Raw genomic sequence first — 21,221 nt, forward strand, 5'->3', positions numbered from 1 at the left:
ACGTTTTATAGGTTGTTTGACCATACTTCACCAGTGTGGGTGGGTGATCAGCGACCGCCCACGACAGGCTGAGATATCACTGGCCGCTGATGGGTTCAGATAGCACTGGCCATGAATCGATCTCTGGTCTCCAGATTCAGAGTGCAGTGCGTGACCCACTGCACCGCTACTGTCGTGATGGTGTTTAAACGCTGTCTGTGGTAGCGCACCGATGATGGCTGTATGCGGTATGATAAAGGTAGCGCCACAGTTATTATGGAATGAACACAATACTCGATGGACGCAGACAATTTTGTCAATCCACTTCTGTGGTAGGGCCTCCCCATGCCGTGCGGGTATTGGGCGGTTGTTTGACCAAACTTCACCACGCTGGTGACCAGTGCAGGTTGGTGAAAGTGGAGAACAATCTAGATTTGAAGTTTTCGTGACTGCAGGGATCCATACTCTTTGGTTCTTTCGGTAAAGTCACGTAGGTATGAAATAAAAAGTGGAGAACATCGAAGCGTAATATAACATTGGATTTGCGTTGCGATGCACAGATGTAGCGCAGGCCTGTGGCTTCCTACAACAACGTGGTTGTCACGCTAATCCAAGTATTGTCCACAAAATAATAATTTGGGTAATTGTGGAGAATATAACTAACAAGATTGATATGCAGATAACATGTCACCTTCGTGAAAGGTTTCTGTGGGTTAGATCGCGGAAGAACCAAGAAGATGAATCCCTGCAGTCACGAAAGCTTTAAATCGAAATTTATAAATGTGTCGTTAAACCCGTAGAGAAAACCCACAACATCTACATGGGTTTACTCTCCACAACATTTACATGGGCTTACTCTCCAACACACCGGTGTGCTGAATTAGTAACGAATTTGCATGCTTTGTTATTGTGAGAAGCTTAACAAATTGGCTGTGTCGGGTGGTGGCGGGTTTAATGACACATTCATATTTACGCAATCTAATCTTAAAGAAACCTCTCTTATGGATAATTTTGGTCGCGAAAGCCTTTGTGTTAAAATGTCTCCTTCGAATATCTGCCTCCCCACAAAATGTACATATATATAGAAAAGTATTTCTTACATTACTCATTGGCCCGCGGCTTTCTAAAAGTGCATAATTTTTGCAGCACTTAACCAGGACTAACCATGCAAACTTTGGACCGGTTTTGACATACAGCGTCTCAGCGTCATGTTTCCTAGAATCTACACCGGTGCACTGCCAGACGTTATTGGCAAATACCACACCTTTAAGATATGGGTTTAATCAAATTTAGTTCCCGAGAAATGACGAGGAGGGCGGGGGGGTTTAAAAATGTGACGTCACATCAAAATGCGCAACTTTAAATAAATATAGACAACACGTTCTATTTAATTAAATAGACTTTTTCATGAATGTTTTCTCCTATAACATCAGAGTGCAGCGCCAGATTGAATACGCACTACAATGACAATAGTTTAAAGTGATTTGAATCATGTTTAATTTTTTTTTGGGGGGGGGGGGGCAGAGCTTTGTGACGTCATATTAGAGGGGGGGTTGACTTTTTGTGACGCCGTGACGACGTGGGGGGGGGGGGTCAGAAGTCGTCCAAAATCGCGTGACGTCATTTATGGATTGCCCCTAAGTCCAACAGAAACGTGCCATTAAGTCCGATACAATGTACCTTTACTTCAACCCAAAACATGTACGATCATAGCTGTCTTTAGATTAAAATAATAATTCAGTGTAAGATCTTACCCTACAGCGATGTGCATGCAGTATGCAAATCCATTGCCACCCTGATTAATGTCGGAAGGTTTTTTAACGTTTTGGATGAAACTTGTTTTTCCTGTCCACGAGCCTTGCCTAAACACTTGTTCAGACGGGGCTCCTCCCCCATGCTTGACGACCTCATCACCCACCCACCTTTATTTGTACCTTCCAGATCACCCATCGTCTCATTCAACGCCTGAACATACACGCCAAAGGTGTTTAATTTCTCGGATCGCGCATTTCCAGATCTTCAACTCTTGCTCGGCGACAGGTAAGAATTCAATTTGCGTTGTGCCTTTGCGAGAGATTGTATGTTGTTTGTATCTTGCTTTGGTGGGTTCGTATCGCGTTTCGGTGCGGAGTGGTGGCACGGCAGTCAGCGCGTGCTGCTCTGTGAGCCCGGTACCCACCCACGGTTCACATCAGTGGCGAGTGATGTCAAGAACCAGGACTGTTCCTGGGCCCCCCCAACTCCACCAAGCCGTACTTGAAAAGCGTTTTGAAGCATGGTCACAAAAAAACCCCTTTTATACAGCAGTGCATGGCAAAGAATCGTACAATATTATTGTATTATTATTTTAGTGTAATAAGTAGCGTAACAAGGATTTCCTTGAGCACGTCAAATTCGAAATGCAGCATTTTAGTTCATCAGCCGATGAGACCTTTTGGAACCAGCGTTTTCTGCCAGACGTGATGGGTTCAAGCACTATCTAGGGTCAAGCTTAGCTTCTGAGACATGAAGAGATCCGGGCACATTAAGGGTGATTTAGTTATATGCATATATCTGTATGCGTTTCACTGGATCCAATATAAACCTACCTTTAAGTCAGATACAACGTACCCTTCAATAAAAAACGCGTACGATCATAGCTGTATTGAAATTAAAATACGAAATCCATGTAAGATCTAAATAACATATTGGACAATTATGTCTTACCCTCCAGCGATGTACATGCAGTGCGAAAATCCAGCGTCATCCAGATTCATATCTGAAGGGTTTGAACGTTTTGGATCCGACTTGTTTTTTCCTGTGCACGAACTGTGACTAAACACTTATTCAGACGCTTCTGACTTGAAGCACCGCTGAACAGGAGAGAGACGTGGTCGAAGTAGCTGTGATGTAGCGGTGAGCGAACTGCCCTGTATTGAGCCTGGTGAGCTGAGTTCGATTCCCAGCCAAGGCTAACACCAGCCATAAGATATATCCCGCACCTCTGATTAGGACGATTGGTTACGTACGGTGCGAAAGAAGTTCAACACACAGACATATCGATATTTGAGCCGGTCCTGGGTCACACACCTACTTCACCAACCCGCGCTAACCAGTGCGGTGAAGTATGGTCGAACTTTCTTCATCACAGCAGGGTCCTAAAGTAATATTGCCCAACTAGCGCACGAGGTTTTTAACGATCGTGAACGAAACACACGCGAGTCCAAACCAGTGCAAGTGTAAGATGAGAACATAATAGTCTCTATTTCTGTCTAACAAAGGCAAAGACCCCCCAGTATAGTCGTAATAGGCTGTTGAGGGAAGGGAAGTGCCGTTTGCGGGCACCTTTGAAGGCCCGGAACTGCACACAAGGGGGTGGATGGCCGGCACAACGCCCGGCCGCCTTTTTCTCCCGAGTGGCGATGATTACACATCGCAACAGGTACTTATTTGAGGCTGAGTCGAACTAAAGGAGGCCCAGAGCCGACTCAGATAATCGTCACTGGTGATAGCCGAGAGCGGGATTCGAACTTGGGTGACAGGGTTCGCAGCGCAGTGCGCTAACCGCTGCACCACCACTCCCCGCTTCAGGCTCACAGTCACATATACAAGCGCAAATCGAAGCTTTGGTGATGTATTTGCTATAGCCTTGTTCACACGTGTCGATTGCAGCAAATGAACTTGCTATTTAAAATTCAAGCACGTAGAGATTGTTTATGAACATGTGTGTTCACGTATTACGCTTGTTAACTCAGGAAATCCTTACGGAGTCTCTTGACTAATTTTTAAAATCCTTTATATTAAGTTCACTTGCTTCCTTGCTTGCGCGCTTACGACCGTGCAAATCTTTCGGTCGTTTTTTTAACCCACTTCCCGTGATCCAATCGAGCTAACATTTTGCACACAGACCCGTTGTGCGTGACAATTTATTTTCGTGAAAATTTTTTTTCCAAAATTTTACACTTTTTAGGAAAAAATTAATTATATTTAACTACCAATTGCTTAATGGTGGCAGGCAATCATCTGACCCATATGTGGCAGCCATCTCAAGCAAGAGGACGAGAGGACTCTAGCCGCCACGCATATAAAGGATTTATAGTGAAAAACTTTGTTTTTACGGGTTAATTTTTTGCAGCGTCCCGCCACGTTTTTTTTTTACAGTCGGAGCAATGATTACCGTGTCGATTTAAACTCGAATAATTTTTCAGGTGATATTTGTCAAATGTGGCCAGATTTTGATCGTGCCACTGGCACACAATGGCTAACTCTCGCGAACGACATCACTGGATCTTTAACTGCCACCCTGAAGCAGATGGCAAGTTGTCTTGTTTTTACGATGATTCCACCTGCAGTATGGTCGAAGGTAAACCCCATGACCGACACAGTCTCAGGGAAGTCTTTCGTTCAGCAGTGGATTGACAAAATTGTCTCTCTACAGATACAAATGGTAGATCGTCTCTAGGTTGCCCATTGAATTTCACTCGTGAACATTTTAGTGCACATGTTGTTATAATGGCCCAATAAAAAAAAAATCCGACAAATTAGAGGTGACTTGGTGTGTCGAAATCACCATCGTCATGATCATCAGCACTTCCCGAAAGTTACTTTACGATGTTCCTGTAACGCGTCGTGCGAGTAGCTGTCCAATGACAAAAGGTCGAGGAGCTACAGCCCTGGTTGAGAAACTCAACGAATCGTTGTGCGCGAGTAGTTCGTGTGGACCTATTTGCGTCTTAACGGCACAGCAGTTGATGTGCCCAGAGCCACACCCTGCATCCTTTGTCCCCACAGCGCAAACGAAAGAAGCACTTCCGCATTTGAGGCTAAGTCGACCCATGAGATTATTCTTTGGTTCTTTCGGTTAAGTCACGTCTAAAGATAAAATAATGAATTAAAATAATAGCGACGTTTCGATTGCAACACAAGCAATCATCATCAGGCATAAGAGAAGATGATGATTGCTTGTGTTGCAATCGAAACGTCGCTATTATTTTAATTAATTATTTTATCTTTAGACGTGACTTAACCGAAAGAACCAAAGAATAATTCCTGCAGTCACGAAAGCTCCAAAAATTAAGATCGACCCATGAGAGTTGTCGTCCGCCATGATTGTCCCACCGTAATACGCACAGATGTTAGCACACGGTGCTATGAACCTGACAATATGAGTTCAATTCCCGGCCATGGATAACGTCAGTGTGGAGTTTTTTTCTTTTAATCCAGCCGAACCTGTACTGCCATGTTCCTCCCCCCCCCTTCACCAACCTGCATTGACCAGCGCGGTGAAGTATGGTCAGACAACTAACATTACCGACGTACCGTGGGGGGGGGGGAAGGGGCTTCGTCCAGCAGTGGATTGACTTCGGGTTGTCAATTTGAGTTGTAATTATCAGAACGAATAGAACCCAAGTCGTAGCTGGGCTCAGGAATTCTGGGCTTTCCAAAGCACTGCGCCACTTTTGCAAAGGGATAAGGGGTTAGGGGGACGTTGGAACTGACTCGAGAATGAAACACATACTTGCTGCTGCTGTTGCGTCCTTAGTGATGCACAAGCACAATCGATGAATAAAACTCAACACATTTGCCAATAACACTGTTGCCTTAACAGTAAACATATATAACATATATATGGTAACATTTCGGGCGAAGGGACTTTCTTCATGGGCCATTTTCCGAAACATACCCTATTTTTTTTCCCTTTTTGAGGCCAAGGTGGTATATAGACCGATGTATTGAGTCGTTTTTCCCATCGATAGTGGAGTGAATTGTGTGTGATCGCATTGAACTCACACCTTCGCACGCACCTGTAGCGTGACCTCGTTCAGAACACAGCAGGGTGGGGCACACTACACGGTTAACATAAAGGCAGGGGAGTTGTCAACGTTCGTGCCTTTTGTGACATCTACCCCAGGGTTTAGCCCCCGTGAAAGTGAGAAAAAGCTGCGGTCACCGTGTGAGTGAACAATCATTATTACTTTGTTAACTGTTGTGAAAAGGTGGGGTGGGGGGGGGGCTGAGCCTTCAATAGGAGCGCTGTGGTACAATCAAAGTGGACTGCGAAGGAATCACCGATCTTGCTGATATTAGCCAATCAAATGAAGGGGACGTGTCGCATCATTACTGGATCCATGGATTGATTGGCAATGAATCGACGCGGCGATTAACTCGTAAATAACGATTAACAGCGTCGCAGTGGCGAGATGTTATCTATCTCGCGTGGTGTGCAGGAAGTCGTAGGTTCGATCCCGAACCCTGATCCCTGTATATTTGAAAATCACATGCTCTCCTCTCCCCGTGGCCGCGTGGATTTTTCTCCAGGTCCTCCGGTTTTCCCCTCCACGTTTAGGAAAATGCATTTCGAGCGATTTGGTTGCTATCAATTTTCACACGATACGCCGCTCCCTTGAGCTATCATTTGTGGTCAGGTCGCTTTTGAAAAAGCTATATAGCTCAGGGGGCCTCAACTAGTTTTAGTTTAGGAGGGTGGAAGGGGCAGTGTTCAGCACCCCTCCAGCCCCCCCCCCCCTTCAACGCCCTCCCCCCCACCAATACAACTAGACTAAGATAATGGGAAAATGAAGTGAATAATGAGTGGTGGGAGCTAAATCATACACAGGGTGATGCCAAAAAAACAAAAGGTGCAGCCCTACTATGTCTCGCTCGCATCACTGCTGGCGGAAAGGCCTCTGCTAAAGGGAGCTCTTGAGAACCCCTTACAAGGGGCTGTTTAGCCTTCTCATCCATGTTGTCTTGCCGTCTTGGAAGAGATCAACCCTATTGAATTAAAACCAACCCGTGCATGCAGTGCCAGATTATCCTAGTAGCAAAAGTAGCATATGTTACGGGCCGCGCACTTTCAAGAGCCCCGCGCTAAATGCTTTCAAGCTATCAATTCTGGTGCAGTGATTCTGCACTTTCTCTATTACTATAGTACGATACTGCCTTCAACTTTTATGAACGACTGCGTGTTTTAGGTTAGCGATTTGTCGTATTATCTGGCTGTATAGCAAATGAAAAAAATACAGATACTTTACTATGCAAGTAAAAAATGTATGTGTTTCAATATTTACGTGTTTTTATTTTATTTAGGGCCCCTTTATAACATATGCTAGAGGCCCCGTACAATCCTCATCCGGCACTGCGTGTATGGGGTTAAATAAAGAGACTCTGCAATGAATAGCTGATGGTGTGAAGTCCAAATTTGCACCAATGTCTAAATCGTCGCCGATTATAAACATTTGTTGCCGTTTTAAGCCAGTGTTATGAACGAATGTGGTGAGTTTTTGAATAGCTGATGGTGTGAACTCTTCTTCTTCTTCATAGGAAACCCGTGCAGCTGTAGCGATGGGTGGAACCTGTCGAGTGGCGCTGCTGACGGCGCTGGGATTTGCTCTGGCATTCATTCAAGGTGGGTGAAGTCACCTCGCAAGCCTGTCAACCGTCACTAACGTTTCGCCTTTGGCTCCAATGAAGCCCCGACAGCATCACGGCCCAAGGCAATCGCACTGGCTGCTTAAAGACGTTTATAATATCCTCGTTGTTGATACCTCGGGACATAGCAATCTGTTTGTTGTCTTCTTTGAAAAGCACCGTATTTAAAATCGGTGGGTGGTGGCACAAATACTCGTGCTGAAACTGACATGGCTTCTGAGATCTGGCGTTGAGCCATTGGTGCTCATCTCCTGTTTACAACCCCCAAACCAGTAGTGGGAATTCCACAGTTTTTTGGCCGGGGCAGGGGGGGGGTCTGTACAGACAACTACTGTTGACTTGTCCACAAAGTGGTACTTAATTTATCGACCCCGGATAGATGCTGGGCTGGCAGAGTAACCCCACCACCAACCAAAATTTGAACTCTCAACCTTCCACTCGCTCTATCTACCACCCAGCCACTTGGCTGCATCGAGGGTCATGTGGTTCTACAACGCACTGTGTGTTTGAAGCCATGAAGTGTCACAAGTCGTCCTCGTTAGACCTGAAAGATTGAAGTCAATAAGTGGATTAAAGGAGCATAGTTTTCCATTGGAGCTTTAAAAATCTACTTCCTTAATTTATTGAAGGGGTGAGACCCCAGATGCTAGTAACTCAAGCATGGCTTTTGTCTGTCGTCAGAATGACGGTAAAGATAAAGGTGCAGACCTGAAACTGCAATGCTCACACCACTGCTGGCGTAAGAGCTCTAAAAAGCCCCTCTGGTGGGAGCTTTGGCCTACTCTTCCATTCTGGCTAGATGCCAATGGACTAACTGCGGTGTCCCCTTTCATCCTCCTGGGCGGACAGAGGCGGAGGGGAGTTTCAGAATCCTGTGCCATTGTTTCAGCTGCCACTCCGGGATATCGAGTCGAACTGGCGACCTCAATTCCAGCGTTCTAACCATACCACCACTGTGACAGCATCTTCAGAATACGTCACCACAAACACCCTTGGCTGCTCCAGATGATGAAGTAAAGCATTAACCATTTTTTTTTCTTTGCATTTCTAGGTTCACAGCATGCGGCTGGTGAGGTAAATATTTGCTTTATTTTATGCATGCTTCAAATTCATGGACACTCGCATTTTTACAATTCATTTTTTTTCATTTAAAAACCATTGGCAAAAAAGTGACTGGCATGCCAAAGACAATCTTGTCAATAATCTTGACAATAGTTTGAATTCGGTACCTGTTCCTAGGAATGTACTGGCTGTCCAAACACACATCACACCTTATTCATAGATTCTAGGCATCGGTTTTCACTGCGTGGTTGAAAAGTATGCAGCAAATTTCTTTGTAAACTTACGTTTTTTTTTTACTGAAGGGCTTTAGTGATCTTTGACATCGCGCAGCCGAAGCAGTCATAACTATCGCAGGCGACATGCCAGTCATCTGCGTCTTTCAAATGGCGTTAGGAAAAAGCAGCAGCGCAACAATTGCATTGCTTATGTTGAGAAAATAAGAATAGGCTTTCTGGCAAATAAGAATAGGTTTCGTCTATGTTCAAACACCAAATATATACCCTTTGCAAGGCATCAAGTCCGCATGAACCACACACACTTGTGGCAAAACATACAAAAGAACATGCTCTGATAACATATGCATTGTATTTGAAACTGATTAGCTTACACCAGAGACAGCATTTGTCATGGCATTGTCTCACCAGTGTTAGACCGGAGAACGCCTAAAGGCGAACAGTGCAAAGTCAATGCAAGTAGCAGTTATTTTCTCATCATTCTGATGCTGCCAAAAATGCCCAATAGATATTGCTAACGTGAGCCATTCCACAGCATCCGGGGTAGAGGCTGAGTTGAATCGACTTGCTCCGCCAGCACAACGCTTGTTGTCTTCTTGGTTCTTTCGGTAAAGTCACGTAGAAGGGAAATAATAAAATAATAAAAATATAAAACATAATAAAATACAATTCTCACGACGTTTCGGCCACAACGCAAGCAGCCGTCCTCAGGTGAAGAACAGGTCTGTCGGAAAGACAGCGTCTGAATGAGTCATTCAGACGCGTTAAATTTTTTATGTACGTGGGGAGTGGTAGTGTAGCGGTCAGCACGCTGCACTACGAACCCTGTGGCACAAGTTCGATTCCCGCTTACGGCCAATACCAGTGACGATTATTTTAACCGGTCCTGGGCCTCCCCTAGGTTGACTCTTGTCTAGAAATAGTACCTGGTGCGATGTGTAAACATCGCCAATAGAGAGACAAAGGCGGCTGGGCATGGTTGCTGGCCACCCACCCCATCGGGTGTCGTTCTGGCCTTCATAGGTGCTCGCTAAGATGACTTTTCCTAACAGTTTGTAAAGACTATATGGGGGCGTTTTCTCTTTTTGTACTTGCATGTGATTTTATCACCCTAACCCAAGCTCTATTCTTGTTTTTTGTTGATGGATGATACAATGTTTAAAGGACACCCTGGGGTATTTTTTAAGCACCTAACTATTTGCTGATGAACTTGATAACATTTCACAAATGTGCGTATTTACGCCCACGGTATTTGCATTGCACGGTGTTCGCGTGACAGTTTTTCAAAGATTTGGCAAATTGTATTCAAAGATTTACATTAACACCGAGATACAACAGCGCACACGACAAAAAATGCAATAACAAAAAACATCACCTTTGCCGAGCACATTCAAAGCAGTCGGTGACAAACATCACCATCATAGCTGCAATTGATACGAGTTTAACGCGTTTTATTAACGTGGAAAAGTATTTTTTTCAATAAAATCTTGGGAATATTCGATGATGGGAGGGAATTGGTTCTTTCGGTAAAGTCACGTCGGTAAAAAGAAATACAAATAAAAAATACAAATAACAGATACAAAAATAAATACATTTAAATCACGACGTTTCGGGTGCTAAACAAACGTCCGTCATCAGGTGAATGGAAGAGTGAGGTCACCCGCATTGTACGCATGTCGGACTTTCTCACCGTACGTTGCCAGTTGCGCTAATCTGAGGTGCGGGCGGAGGAGAAGAAACTTAAACGCAAAACAAAAAGCACGTTTCACAGAAATGGTGCCTTGCTCCAGTGTGGTGGTTGAACGCGGTGTGGGGGGGTCAGATGATAGAGTCGATGGCCATCGAACTGAGTCTGCGTGGGCGGTGGAGTCCACGAGGATGGACAGGATGGCCAGGTCGTCATGCTTCTGGTCGTGGTTGCAGCGATCGAAGCGTGGATCTGAATTGGTGATTGAATCGGCTGCGCCAGTGCTGACGTTTCGTTTCATTTGTGATGGGACGGATAGTTATGACAAAAAGTGTGACTTTTGAATGTTTCTTTTACATTGTTGTTATTATTGACATCTAATTTTGCGTTGTCTTTGTTCGTATTGCAGAGTTTGGAAGGTATGTGATTTGCTTTTTTTATGTGATAAAACGCAGTCCACACATATCGATATGCATGTCCTAAACACGTTTAAACGAAATGGCTAGTCAAATTTCGATTTAAAGCTTTCGTGACTGCAGGGATTCATCTTCTTGGTTCTTTCGGTAAAGTCACGTAGAAGGGAAATAATTAAATAATGATAATTACACATAATAAATATTATGTTTTATAATAAAATAATAAAAATCAAACATTATAAAAGAGAATGTTTTATTTTTATTATTTAATTATTTCCCTTCTACGTGACTTTACCGAAAGAACCAAGAAGATGAAATGGCTAGTCATTTGGGTCAGCATCTGGACATTTTAAATCTCAGCCAATCTCTATCGACACATCTCTCGGTGCCGTTCTATGTTTCTCTGCGGTAACCTCTTCTTCCATCGACCAATTATTTGTACTCCACACACATTTGCCTACTAATTTCTCATGTTGGGCCAACAACGTTGATCCAACAACGTTGATCCAATGGCTTCAATGACATGCTAATGTTTGCCCAACTTTACATGTTGACTGGGAAGGTTGGTTCTGGCCTCCCTAGTACATCGTTGTGTAATCCTCCTGCGTGGGATGTCGTGATTGTGCCGTTCAGCCCCCCCCCCCCCTCCAATGGGCGTTCCGCTTGTGCCACCTCTTGTTTGGCACGATGTCGTTGTGTTTTTTTATTTGTTACACGGATGATCCCGTTCAGCCAGTTTCCCCGGCTATTTGACACGGGAGATCTGCGTTGCGAGTCACAAATAAGATGATAATGCGAGCAAGAGGCGACATGAAGTGAGGTGCACGTACGCTCTATAGTTTAGTCTATCAGTGACACAAACATGTGCGATGTTCTCCTCCACAAGCTGGGAGCTTGATTCACATAGTCAAGTTCAACAACAACAACAACAAAAATCTCCCAGAACGTGGAGCGAAACTGATTTAATCGCAGGCACTGAGAGCCTCTGATGTTGGCTTGCCAATGCTGTTGAAGTTTCTTTGTCGTGGTGTTTTTAGTTTTGTTGCGTTCAGACATTTTGAAAAATGTAATAGTTACCCTACAAAGTGTCCTTCATGTAATGTGTTCCATCATAGAGTTTTTTGGGTTCAATAGCGTAAATATAAATGCGTCGTTAACCTGACACCACCCTACACAGACATTTAGTAAGGTTTGTCACGTGAAAAAACATGCCAATTTGTTACAAGTTCAGCACTAACCGCTTGTGTGTTGGAAAATAAACCCACGACATTTACAATTCGAGTACGACGTTTCGCCAGTAATTACAACGAGCATCATCAGGCCACAGCTGTGTCGGGTGGTGGCGGGTTTAACGACACATTGATATATTCACGCAATCTAACCCAAAGACCTATATTATGGATAACATTGCTCGCGAAAGCTCACTGCGTGTTAAAGTGACGTGTTAAAGTGACGTGTTGCCCTTGCCTTTTCCTATTCTCTCAAACAGTTGTCAACTGTACAGGCAGAAATGTGTAAGTGCTTTTTTTTTACCATTCAAGACATGCATGAACACACGTTTTTTTGTTATATTTACAAATACGACGTGCTAATTGCGATGCCGATGCCAGCGACGGTAATCGGTTTCAATGTTAACATTTGTTGTTGTCGCCGTGTGTGTCTATATGTGTTTATAAAGGACTGTGCTGGGCAATGCGTTGTTGGCCGTAAATATCACCGCCGCACAGCTGGAAAATTTCACAGCAGAAGAGTTCGCCTGCTTGAACGTAAGTCCCCGGTGTTGTATTCGGAGAAGGTAAAAGGTGCAGCCACCGTAGTTGCTTATACTCGGCGGCAACTGCTGGCAGAAGGGCCTCCACGAGAGGGAGCTCGAGAGAAGCCCCTCTTCATGAGAGGGCTTTAGGCCTACTCTTCCACGATGGCCAGACACCTCGGGAGAGGTGGGAGTAAATTTCAATTTAAAGCTTTCGTGACTGCAGGGATTCATCTTCTTGGTTCTTTCGGTAAAGTCACGTAGAAGGGAGCTTGTTGAAGGATCTCAAAGTTAACCGAAATAACCAAGAAGAGGTGGGAGTAAACTGCACCTTACCCTACCTAACCCCCACCACACGCAAACTGTCAATCGACTAGGCTGGGGCGTACACATATATACTGCTGCGTGTACACAATTTAATGATATTCTACTTGTACGTCCATCTACGATGTATGCAAACAAAAACTTGATATTGTTTTTAAACTCGAATTCCAGTGGTGTACAAAACACACGCAAAACAATGCCATCACATTCTTCAATAGCATTGCCCTAAAGAAGAACATTATAACATTTAAAAAAATGGTGTCATTGTCCTTGATATGATTTTCACTTTCGAGAGAAGAGTTATTGATGAAAATAAGTTTTCGTTATTCGTAACGAACCGTGCTAATTGCACACACAGCATGTGGTCAAGTAATCCCCGTGGCCTGCATGGCATGGGGAATCCCTCTTCAAGAAGTGGATTGACAGAAGGGCTGTACTTTAACAGTTCTACATCACATTGTTACCCAATATATAACCCACAATCCACCAAGATGCCACAGGTATTTAATATATATATATATATTCCAGCCTTGCATCTGTATTCATTTTGCATTATCTGGTAGATCGCAGTTACTGAACACTTTCAAAGTGGCCCTTCTCAGTTTGTCATCCAAATGTTAACCAATTTCATAGCGGAACAAATACAAATGAGTGCTCACTTACACACGTGGCCTCACAAGCAGAGGTCGCAAACGGGTTTTGATTCCTTACCCGTACCCGTACCCGGCCGCACCAGGGTCGCAAACGGGTACCCGTACCCGTACCCGGCCGGGTAAGGGTAGGGTACGGGTATCGGGTACCCGATTGCGACCTCTGGGATGAAGCCACGTTGCAGGCGCGGGTGGGTTGATTCTAGGAACTTGAATTGTGAGAAGAGACAAGACGTTGGGAAATGAGTGACAAACAGTTACTCACCAGTGACTCATTGCCTACCCATACCTGGCCGCACCAGGGTCGCAAACGGGTACCCGTACCCGGCTAGGTACGGGTAGCCGGGTATCGGGTAGGGTACGGGTATCGGGTACCCGGTTGCGACCTCTGCTCATAAGACATAACATCTGGCTCGGGGCCAAGCAGGGCCAAGGGGCGGGACTAATTATGCAGTTAATGCGTGTGACTTCAGTACAGTGTGAGGTCACGGCGTTATATCCACTCGTCTCGACTTGTCTATTGCTTGTGACACTCGTGTCTCGGAGCGGCTACTGCAGTGGAAAATAATACAACCTGCTAGGCTGGCCTGGCATGGCTTGCCAGGGTTCGGTTTTGGGTTGGGCGTGGGATTAAGAGATGTTTGACCGCACGTCGGTTGTGTTTGGTGTGCAGGATTCTACACTGTCCCTTATCCCGGCCGACCAGCTCGCTCAGCTCTACATGTCAAAGTTTCTTAACAGCACAATTGTCAGTCGATCGGTGACGCTCAACTTGAAGAACCTCACCGTGCTGGGCAACGTTCTGGATGGAATCAACATGGTGTGTGGCCTCCACTCTGGACCCCAATCTCCCCATGTCCCCCTGCTTGATGTGCATACACTGTTAGTTCGCTTGCTCGGTCCCATGATGGTGTCTACCTCTCCTCTCGCATCACACTCTACTCCCTTCCACACACTCCCCTAATGCTCCACTCACATTCACTCTACTCCCCTGCATGCAATATCCTACACTTCCCCTCTCATCTCACTCCACTCCCCTTCACACACTCTCCTGCCTCACCCTCTCATCTCAACCTAAAACGGGTGGGAAAGTGCTGCACCCTACGATCACGTGGACCAGAGATCACTGAAGGCGTATAAGAGTTAGGTCTGTGATGTCCACTTTTGTGGGACATTCTCTAACGGGCAGTGTCTGCCTGTCTCTGTGAGGAATCTGAATGCATACTTTTATCTCATGACATGATACCGAGCGGGCAATTGAGATTACATTGTGAGAAAATTCAGATGTAAAAATGTAAATACTTCTGTAGGAAATGGATATTCCACTGTGAGTGCATTTTTTTTTAGAAAATTAATATCTGTATGTGTGTATGGGTTTTGAGGAGTGAGAATCAGCGATGCAGCGGTCCAGACAATACCACCTGTCAATGTGCTCTGCCGGCTTGAATAAGTGCTTGCTATACAGCGCTTGCCTTTGTATTTGTGCATATGTGTGCATGTGCATGCATATGCATGTGGGGAGTGGTAGTATCGTGGTTGGTGCACTACGCTCTGAACCTGACATCTTGAGTTCAATGCCCCACCACAGCTAACATCTAAGCTTGTCCTGGTCCTCCCTGAGTTGTCTCAGCCCTAAACGAGTACCTGGTGCGGTGCGCAACCATCAGCAATGCAACCCACTCGTACGCTGTACTGGCCTTCGTATACATTGCTCGCTAACAGCACTTGCCCCAACAGCCTGTGTAGGTTACACGGGTGATCTTTGTCCGGTGTGTATGCGTGTGTTTGCGCACAGACGATTTCAGCTGACGTGAGGACGGCCATGATGACCACCATCTGGGACACCCTGAAGCCGTCTCTTGCGACTTTGTCGGATGCCGAGGGAACACAGTGGTTTCAAACGCGACTCGTCCTTTTTCTCCCGTCCATCACCGCGGTGGAGATAGCAGACGTCCCCATCAACGTGTCCTGCGTCAACTTCGTCACGATGTGCGTGCTCACAAATAACCCCCACGTCCGTTAGTGGCAACATCCTTGGTGTGTTGCGCACCAGATTCACAGCAACGTGCCCATCGTTACTGGCACGCGGCACGTGTCGCTCAATGTCGTTTAGAGGCAAGGAAAGAGTGGAGAAAATTAACATTCGTGACATTTAGTTGTCAATACACTGCTGGATGAAGACTTCTTCACGCTGTGTCAGCCATGGGGTTGTTTAGTGATCAGAACAAATTGGTGATGTGTGTGTGGGGGGGTTGGATAAGATATCACTGGCTACTGATGTTAGCCATGACCGAGAGCATTGAACTCGGGTTACCAAGTTCATAGTGTGGTACGCAAACCAGTGTGCCACAGCCACCCCACCCCTTACCAAACTCCCCCCCCCCCCCCCCCCACAAGGCATAAACGTTATCATTAAAATCAGATCGACGCGATGAAAATATTGGATCTGGAGAATCTTGGATTGGATACTTTTGGAATTGGATTTAGATCACGGTCAGCTTGTGGTGATGGGCTCCCACTAAACCCAATCCGTGCACCCGTAAGCATTACATTAATGCTCCTTTAATATCTGCTAGAATTGTCTACAATTAATACTGTAAATTTCCCCGGTCGCTGCATCGTGCGCTTTCAGATACGCTTCTGTGGCCGTCTGGAACACTCTTCCTTCCGATATGAGGAAGCCACTGGAGCTATGCACTTCTAAATCTAGATTGAAAACGAATTCCTTTAGAACGATTGTGTTGTCACCAGACGAAGAATACATTCAGATCTCTCACAGTTGCAATGCAACCTTTCGTGTTGCAGAACGACCCACGGAAGCACTTATCACAGAGCTACCTCTGAGATCCCTTCAAAGGACCTCTAGTTCACACAGTAGAGGGCACCATTTCCCACCTGCTCTGCCAATGATAATGATATTCAAACGACCGTCAAGCTGATACTTATTTCTCACGAGCTGGAATTAGACAACTTTCGTTCAGAAACAAATATATTGATATCAGTTTTGTTTTGTACAGTGACTGGGCCGAGACCTTAATCTCATTGCACTTGATAATCCAGTTTAATTACTAGCGACTGGCTGGATTTGATTCCCAGGATGTCAGCGATGTCGACTAAATCCTATCACATCTGAGTTACGTGGTCACCTTGTGAAAATGAACTTCGTATCATATTGACTATATTTTTTTCAAAGAGTGAATACTTTTGTAAAAACACATAAACACAGTGTAAACGTGTGCAACAAAGTATCGGTGTGTCGTTGTTCTTGTTGCACAGGTCGCAGAGTCTGAGTGGAGTTTATGACACTATAAGGAAAGATATCCAACTTGCTGCACTGAATAAAATCAACAATTTCCTTGTCGCAGGTGGGTCAATTGCTTAATTTACATCTTTTAAAAATGAGCTGAAACATCCACGACTTTTTGTACTTCATTTTCATGAAATTACAGCAATGAACCCGACACCATCTTGTCAATTCCCACAGATGTGACAATGATGAACAAGAACTGCACACAGAACATCAACAGCTCCACGCTGCTCAACACCTATTATGGAAAATTCAGTGCCCTTGCCAATTATTCTGACTTTGAAGTTTTCCCAGCTTTTAAAGGCGTAAGTAATGTCACACACCACATGCGTAAACTGTCCACGTGTTCCAACAAAACCGATTTCATTCAATGTTAGCGTTAAGGAAAGGAACTATTTGCATTATGGTTTTTGACTTTGGAAATGTGAATTATTTATGTTTTCAAACACAGCCCTTTCTGTACATCGTAAGAATGCCTATCAAAATAGGAAAATACCTTCAGACTTGTAACAAAGAAAAATAACATAATGCAAAGGTGTTTTCATGAACACATCTTTTTTTAGTTGGTGGTCTAGACAAGGTTGAGAGCATTTAACATCAAACCTAGTGATCACATGATTTGCACTCGAGGTGGATACACCTTTACACGTTTTTTTTGTTAATTGATCGCTAGTTAATCACTCCGCATGGAATGAACCCTCCCCCAACGCAACCGTCTCTATTCTGGGATTTGATGAATTTTCATCATTTTGGGAACATTTACAATTCTTTAATACTCATTGGTTCTTTCGGTAAAGTCACGTAGGTATAAACTAAAATAAATCACGACGCAACACAAGCGTCGGTCATCAGGTGTTGCGCCCGAAACGTCGTGATTTATTTTATTTTATACCCACGTGATTTTAGCGAAAGAACCAAAGAATATGGATTCCTGCAGTCACGAAAGCTTCAAATAAATTCTTTAATACTTTTTTTCTCGTGGCATTTTGCTCCGTTGAAACTCGTAAAGTGTGAATTCTTGGACGTGTGACTTAAGCACGTAGTGCGAGTGTGCAACTGATCTCATGACGGTTTCTCCCGATGGCTCTAGGCTGAAGTCCTCAACCTTCTTTCCCCTGCACAACTGGCGGACTACGCTGCCAAGCCCAACGTGCAGAATAACGCTACCCTGCTGTCAGAGATCTTCCCCAACATCAACAACATCAGTAACATGGCAACATTTGTGGATCGCTTTAACGTTGTGGTAAGTGCGTCAGGACGCGCGTTCGAACTATAATGTGGTACTGTAGAAGCTGGACACACTGGCATTGTTGACTAGAGATCACCAGTTTGACCCCTTGCGGAAACACAATTAAATGTTGGTAATTTATTCGCTCATCTTGTAGTCCTGTGATGGATTTCTCCTGTATATTAGGCCGAAGCATTTCATGTCATCGTCAGACTCGCCACTGATGAGCAAAATAACTCCCACATTGTTTTTCATTTCTGCTTTTCCACAGTTGTACCTTTGCAGTAGTGGCCTCCGAAATGTTATGAGGCAGCGATGATGAGGAATGTGACGAGTTGTTTTTACGTGAATTAAAGCGAGGCGTTGATCTTGTCATCCACAGGCAAACAAGTCGCTTGATGCCCGTGCCCGGGAAGCGGTGATGGCCGGCGTGTGGACAAAGCTGCTGCCTTCGCTGGACGCTATGTCTGACGCGGATGTGTCCACGTGGTTCAATCAAAGGCTGTCCCCTCTCATCCTGCCGGGCATCACCGCTGGCATGGTGGGCAACATTTCCACTGGACTCAACTGCACTGCGTTTGCAAGCATGTGAGTGTCCTATGCGCTATGCATTCACTTGTGTGGCAAGGTGGCATATTCATTGATCATTGTGTTCGCTCTGTGATGTGAATTTGGATTGGACCGCATGTTGTTTGGAATGATGTCGGATGTTTCAACACCACGTGCTGGCTCCTCTTTCAGGAACTTCATGGAACATCTCATATTGTCTTTAAAACATTTATCGCAGTAATTAAAAGATCCTTCATAACAGATTGAGGGTGGTATTTCCGAGATGTTAGGCAGTTCTAATGTCTCACGCGTTTTCATGTAATGCTCTCTACATTTTGCATAACTTGAATATATTTTGTGTCAGTGTGCACATTCGCTGTGAAATTGTATTATAGCGTAAATTAATGCATCAGTACTCTATGAAACAGCATCATAGAACAAATTGGCATCTGTACCATTACATTGTGCCCATTAAACAGAGCCTAACAGCTTATTGGGCACTTCCTGCTGAGATAAATAAAATACATTTTGATTTCTTACTTAAAAAGAACATACAGTAGGTTATTGTATTTTCATTAAAATATAAGAGATCAATTTAAATGTAGATTACATTTTGCTCATTTCCATCTCTGTAACGTCTACATTAATACACAACGTAAAATTTTCTTTCATATTTGATTTAATTACTTGACTATTTTATAATAAAATATTCTTGTTTGTTCTTGTTGCACAGCTCACAGAGTCTGAGTGGAGTTTATGGAAATATCGGTCAAGCTATCCAACTTGCAGCACTAAATAAAATCAACAATTTCCTTGTTGCAGGTGGGTCAAATGCTTAATTTACATCTTTTTAAAATAAGCTGATACATCCATGACTATTACACATTTTCTTTTAACTCTGTCTGTTGTTGTTGTTGTATCCTCAAAGCTTGTAACTCAATTTTAACCCACTTCCCAATGTGGTATCGACTGCAAACTTGGTATATTTATGTCATACTGATGACAATACTATATTCTATCAAAAAATATATATAATTTTTAAACATAATTTTTTATGTTATGTTTCGGCTTGAGTCTAATTGTTCACGCTCAACTGACGTTGGTTGTAATTGCCCACGGTCCCTTACGTTATGGCAAGATTCGGGGCCACTTCCTGGAGTCGTGGAGTTCTGCCATTACTAGTACGGTACAATGATAATTGGTTTTTTACCCTTCTATCTGGCAACAAAACTGACACCTTTTTGCAAGGAGTCATGTTTGCATAGACCACAATACCTGCAGTCATAATGCAAACAAAAAACTCAACTCTGATAATGTGCACTGTCCTTGAAGTTGATTGGTCCACACCCGAGACAGCTTTCCTTAGAGCCTAGTCTCACATGGGTTGGACCAGATGTGCCTTTTGGTGTCACTAAATGCGCCTTTTGTCGTCATCTGGTCCAACCCATGTGAGACTAGGCTCTAAGGAAAGCTGTCTCGGGTGTGGACCAATCAACTTCAAGGACAGTGCACATTATCAGAGTTATGTTTTTTGTTTGCATTATGACTGCAGGTATTGTGGTTTATGAAAACATGACTCCTTGTAAAAAGGTGTCAGTTTTGTTGCCATATAGAAGGGTAAAAAACCCATTATCATATTTTTACTGGCAAATGAGGTTCCAATAGTACGGTACATTTCATGAAAGCGTGTTTTTAAAAATATTACTTATTTATACCTCATTTTCATTAAATTACAACAATGAACCCGAGCCATCTTGTCAATTCCCACAGATGTAAAAATGATGAACAAGAACTGCACACAGAACATCAACAGCTCCACGCTGCTCAACACCTATTATGGGAAATTCAGTGCCCTTGCAAATTATTCTGACTTTGAAGTTTCCCCATCTTTTAAAGGCGTAAGTAATGTCACACACTACATGCGTAAACTGTCCACGTGTTCAAACAAAACCGATTTTATTCAATGTTAGTGTTAAGGAAAGGAACTATGTGTATGATGGTTTTTGACTTTGGGAATGTGATGCGTTACATTTTTCAAACGCAGATCTTTTGTGTACATCGTGATAACAACTATCAAAATAGGAAAATACCTGCAGACTGGTAACAAAGAACAATAACATAATGCAAAGGTGTTCTCACAAACACCTCTATTTTTAGTTGGTGGTCTAGACAAGGCTGAGAGCATTTTACATTAAAACTAGTGATCACATTATTTGCACCCGGTGGATACACCTTTACACGTTATTTTTGATTGTTAATTGATAGCAAGTTAATCACTCCGTATGTATGAAATGATCCCTCCTCCACCAAAACCTCCGCAATTCTGGGATTTTACTAATTTTCATCATTTTGGGAACAAGATACAATTCTTTAATACATTTTTTCTCGTGGCATTTCGCTCAGTCAGTCATTTGGATTGTTTTAATTTAAAGTCGAATTTTTTTCAATAGTTTCATTTCCATAAAATCAACATCGGTGTATGTATTTCATACAATTGTTGAAACTCGTAAAGTGTGAATTCTTGGACGTGTGACTTAAGCAGGTAGTGCGAGTGTGCAACTGATCTCATGACGGTTTCTCCCGATGGCTCTAGGCTGAAGTTCTTAACCTTCTATCGCTTGCA

The 21,221-nt window shown here is 43.9% G+C and overlaps 1 protein-coding gene across 1 annotated transcript; it reads left to right on the forward strand.

Annotated features, from left to right (window-relative positions):
- The first annotated feature begins 10,357 nt into the window (after positions 1 to 10,357).
- Positions 10,358 to 15,537, forward strand: LOC144944990 (uncharacterized). The gene is made up of 6 exons (XM_078873544.1): positions 10,358 to 10,375; positions 10,781 to 10,790; positions 12,277 to 12,301; positions 12,466 to 12,553; positions 14,188 to 14,334; positions 15,310 to 15,537. Exons 1-6 carry the CDS (start codon positions 10,358 to 10,360, stop codon positions 15,535 to 15,537), a joined length of 516 nt encoding a protein of 171 aa, XP_078729670.1.
- Positions 15,538 to 21,221: the final 5,684 nt, after the last annotated feature.

Source organism: Lampetra fluviatilis, chromosome 1 (assembly GCF_964198595.1).
Source record: "Lampetra fluviatilis chromosome 1, kcLamFluv1.1, whole genome shotgun sequence".
Taxonomy (NCBI): domain Eukaryota; kingdom Metazoa; phylum Chordata; class Hyperoartia; order Petromyzontiformes; family Petromyzontidae; genus Lampetra; species Lampetra fluviatilis.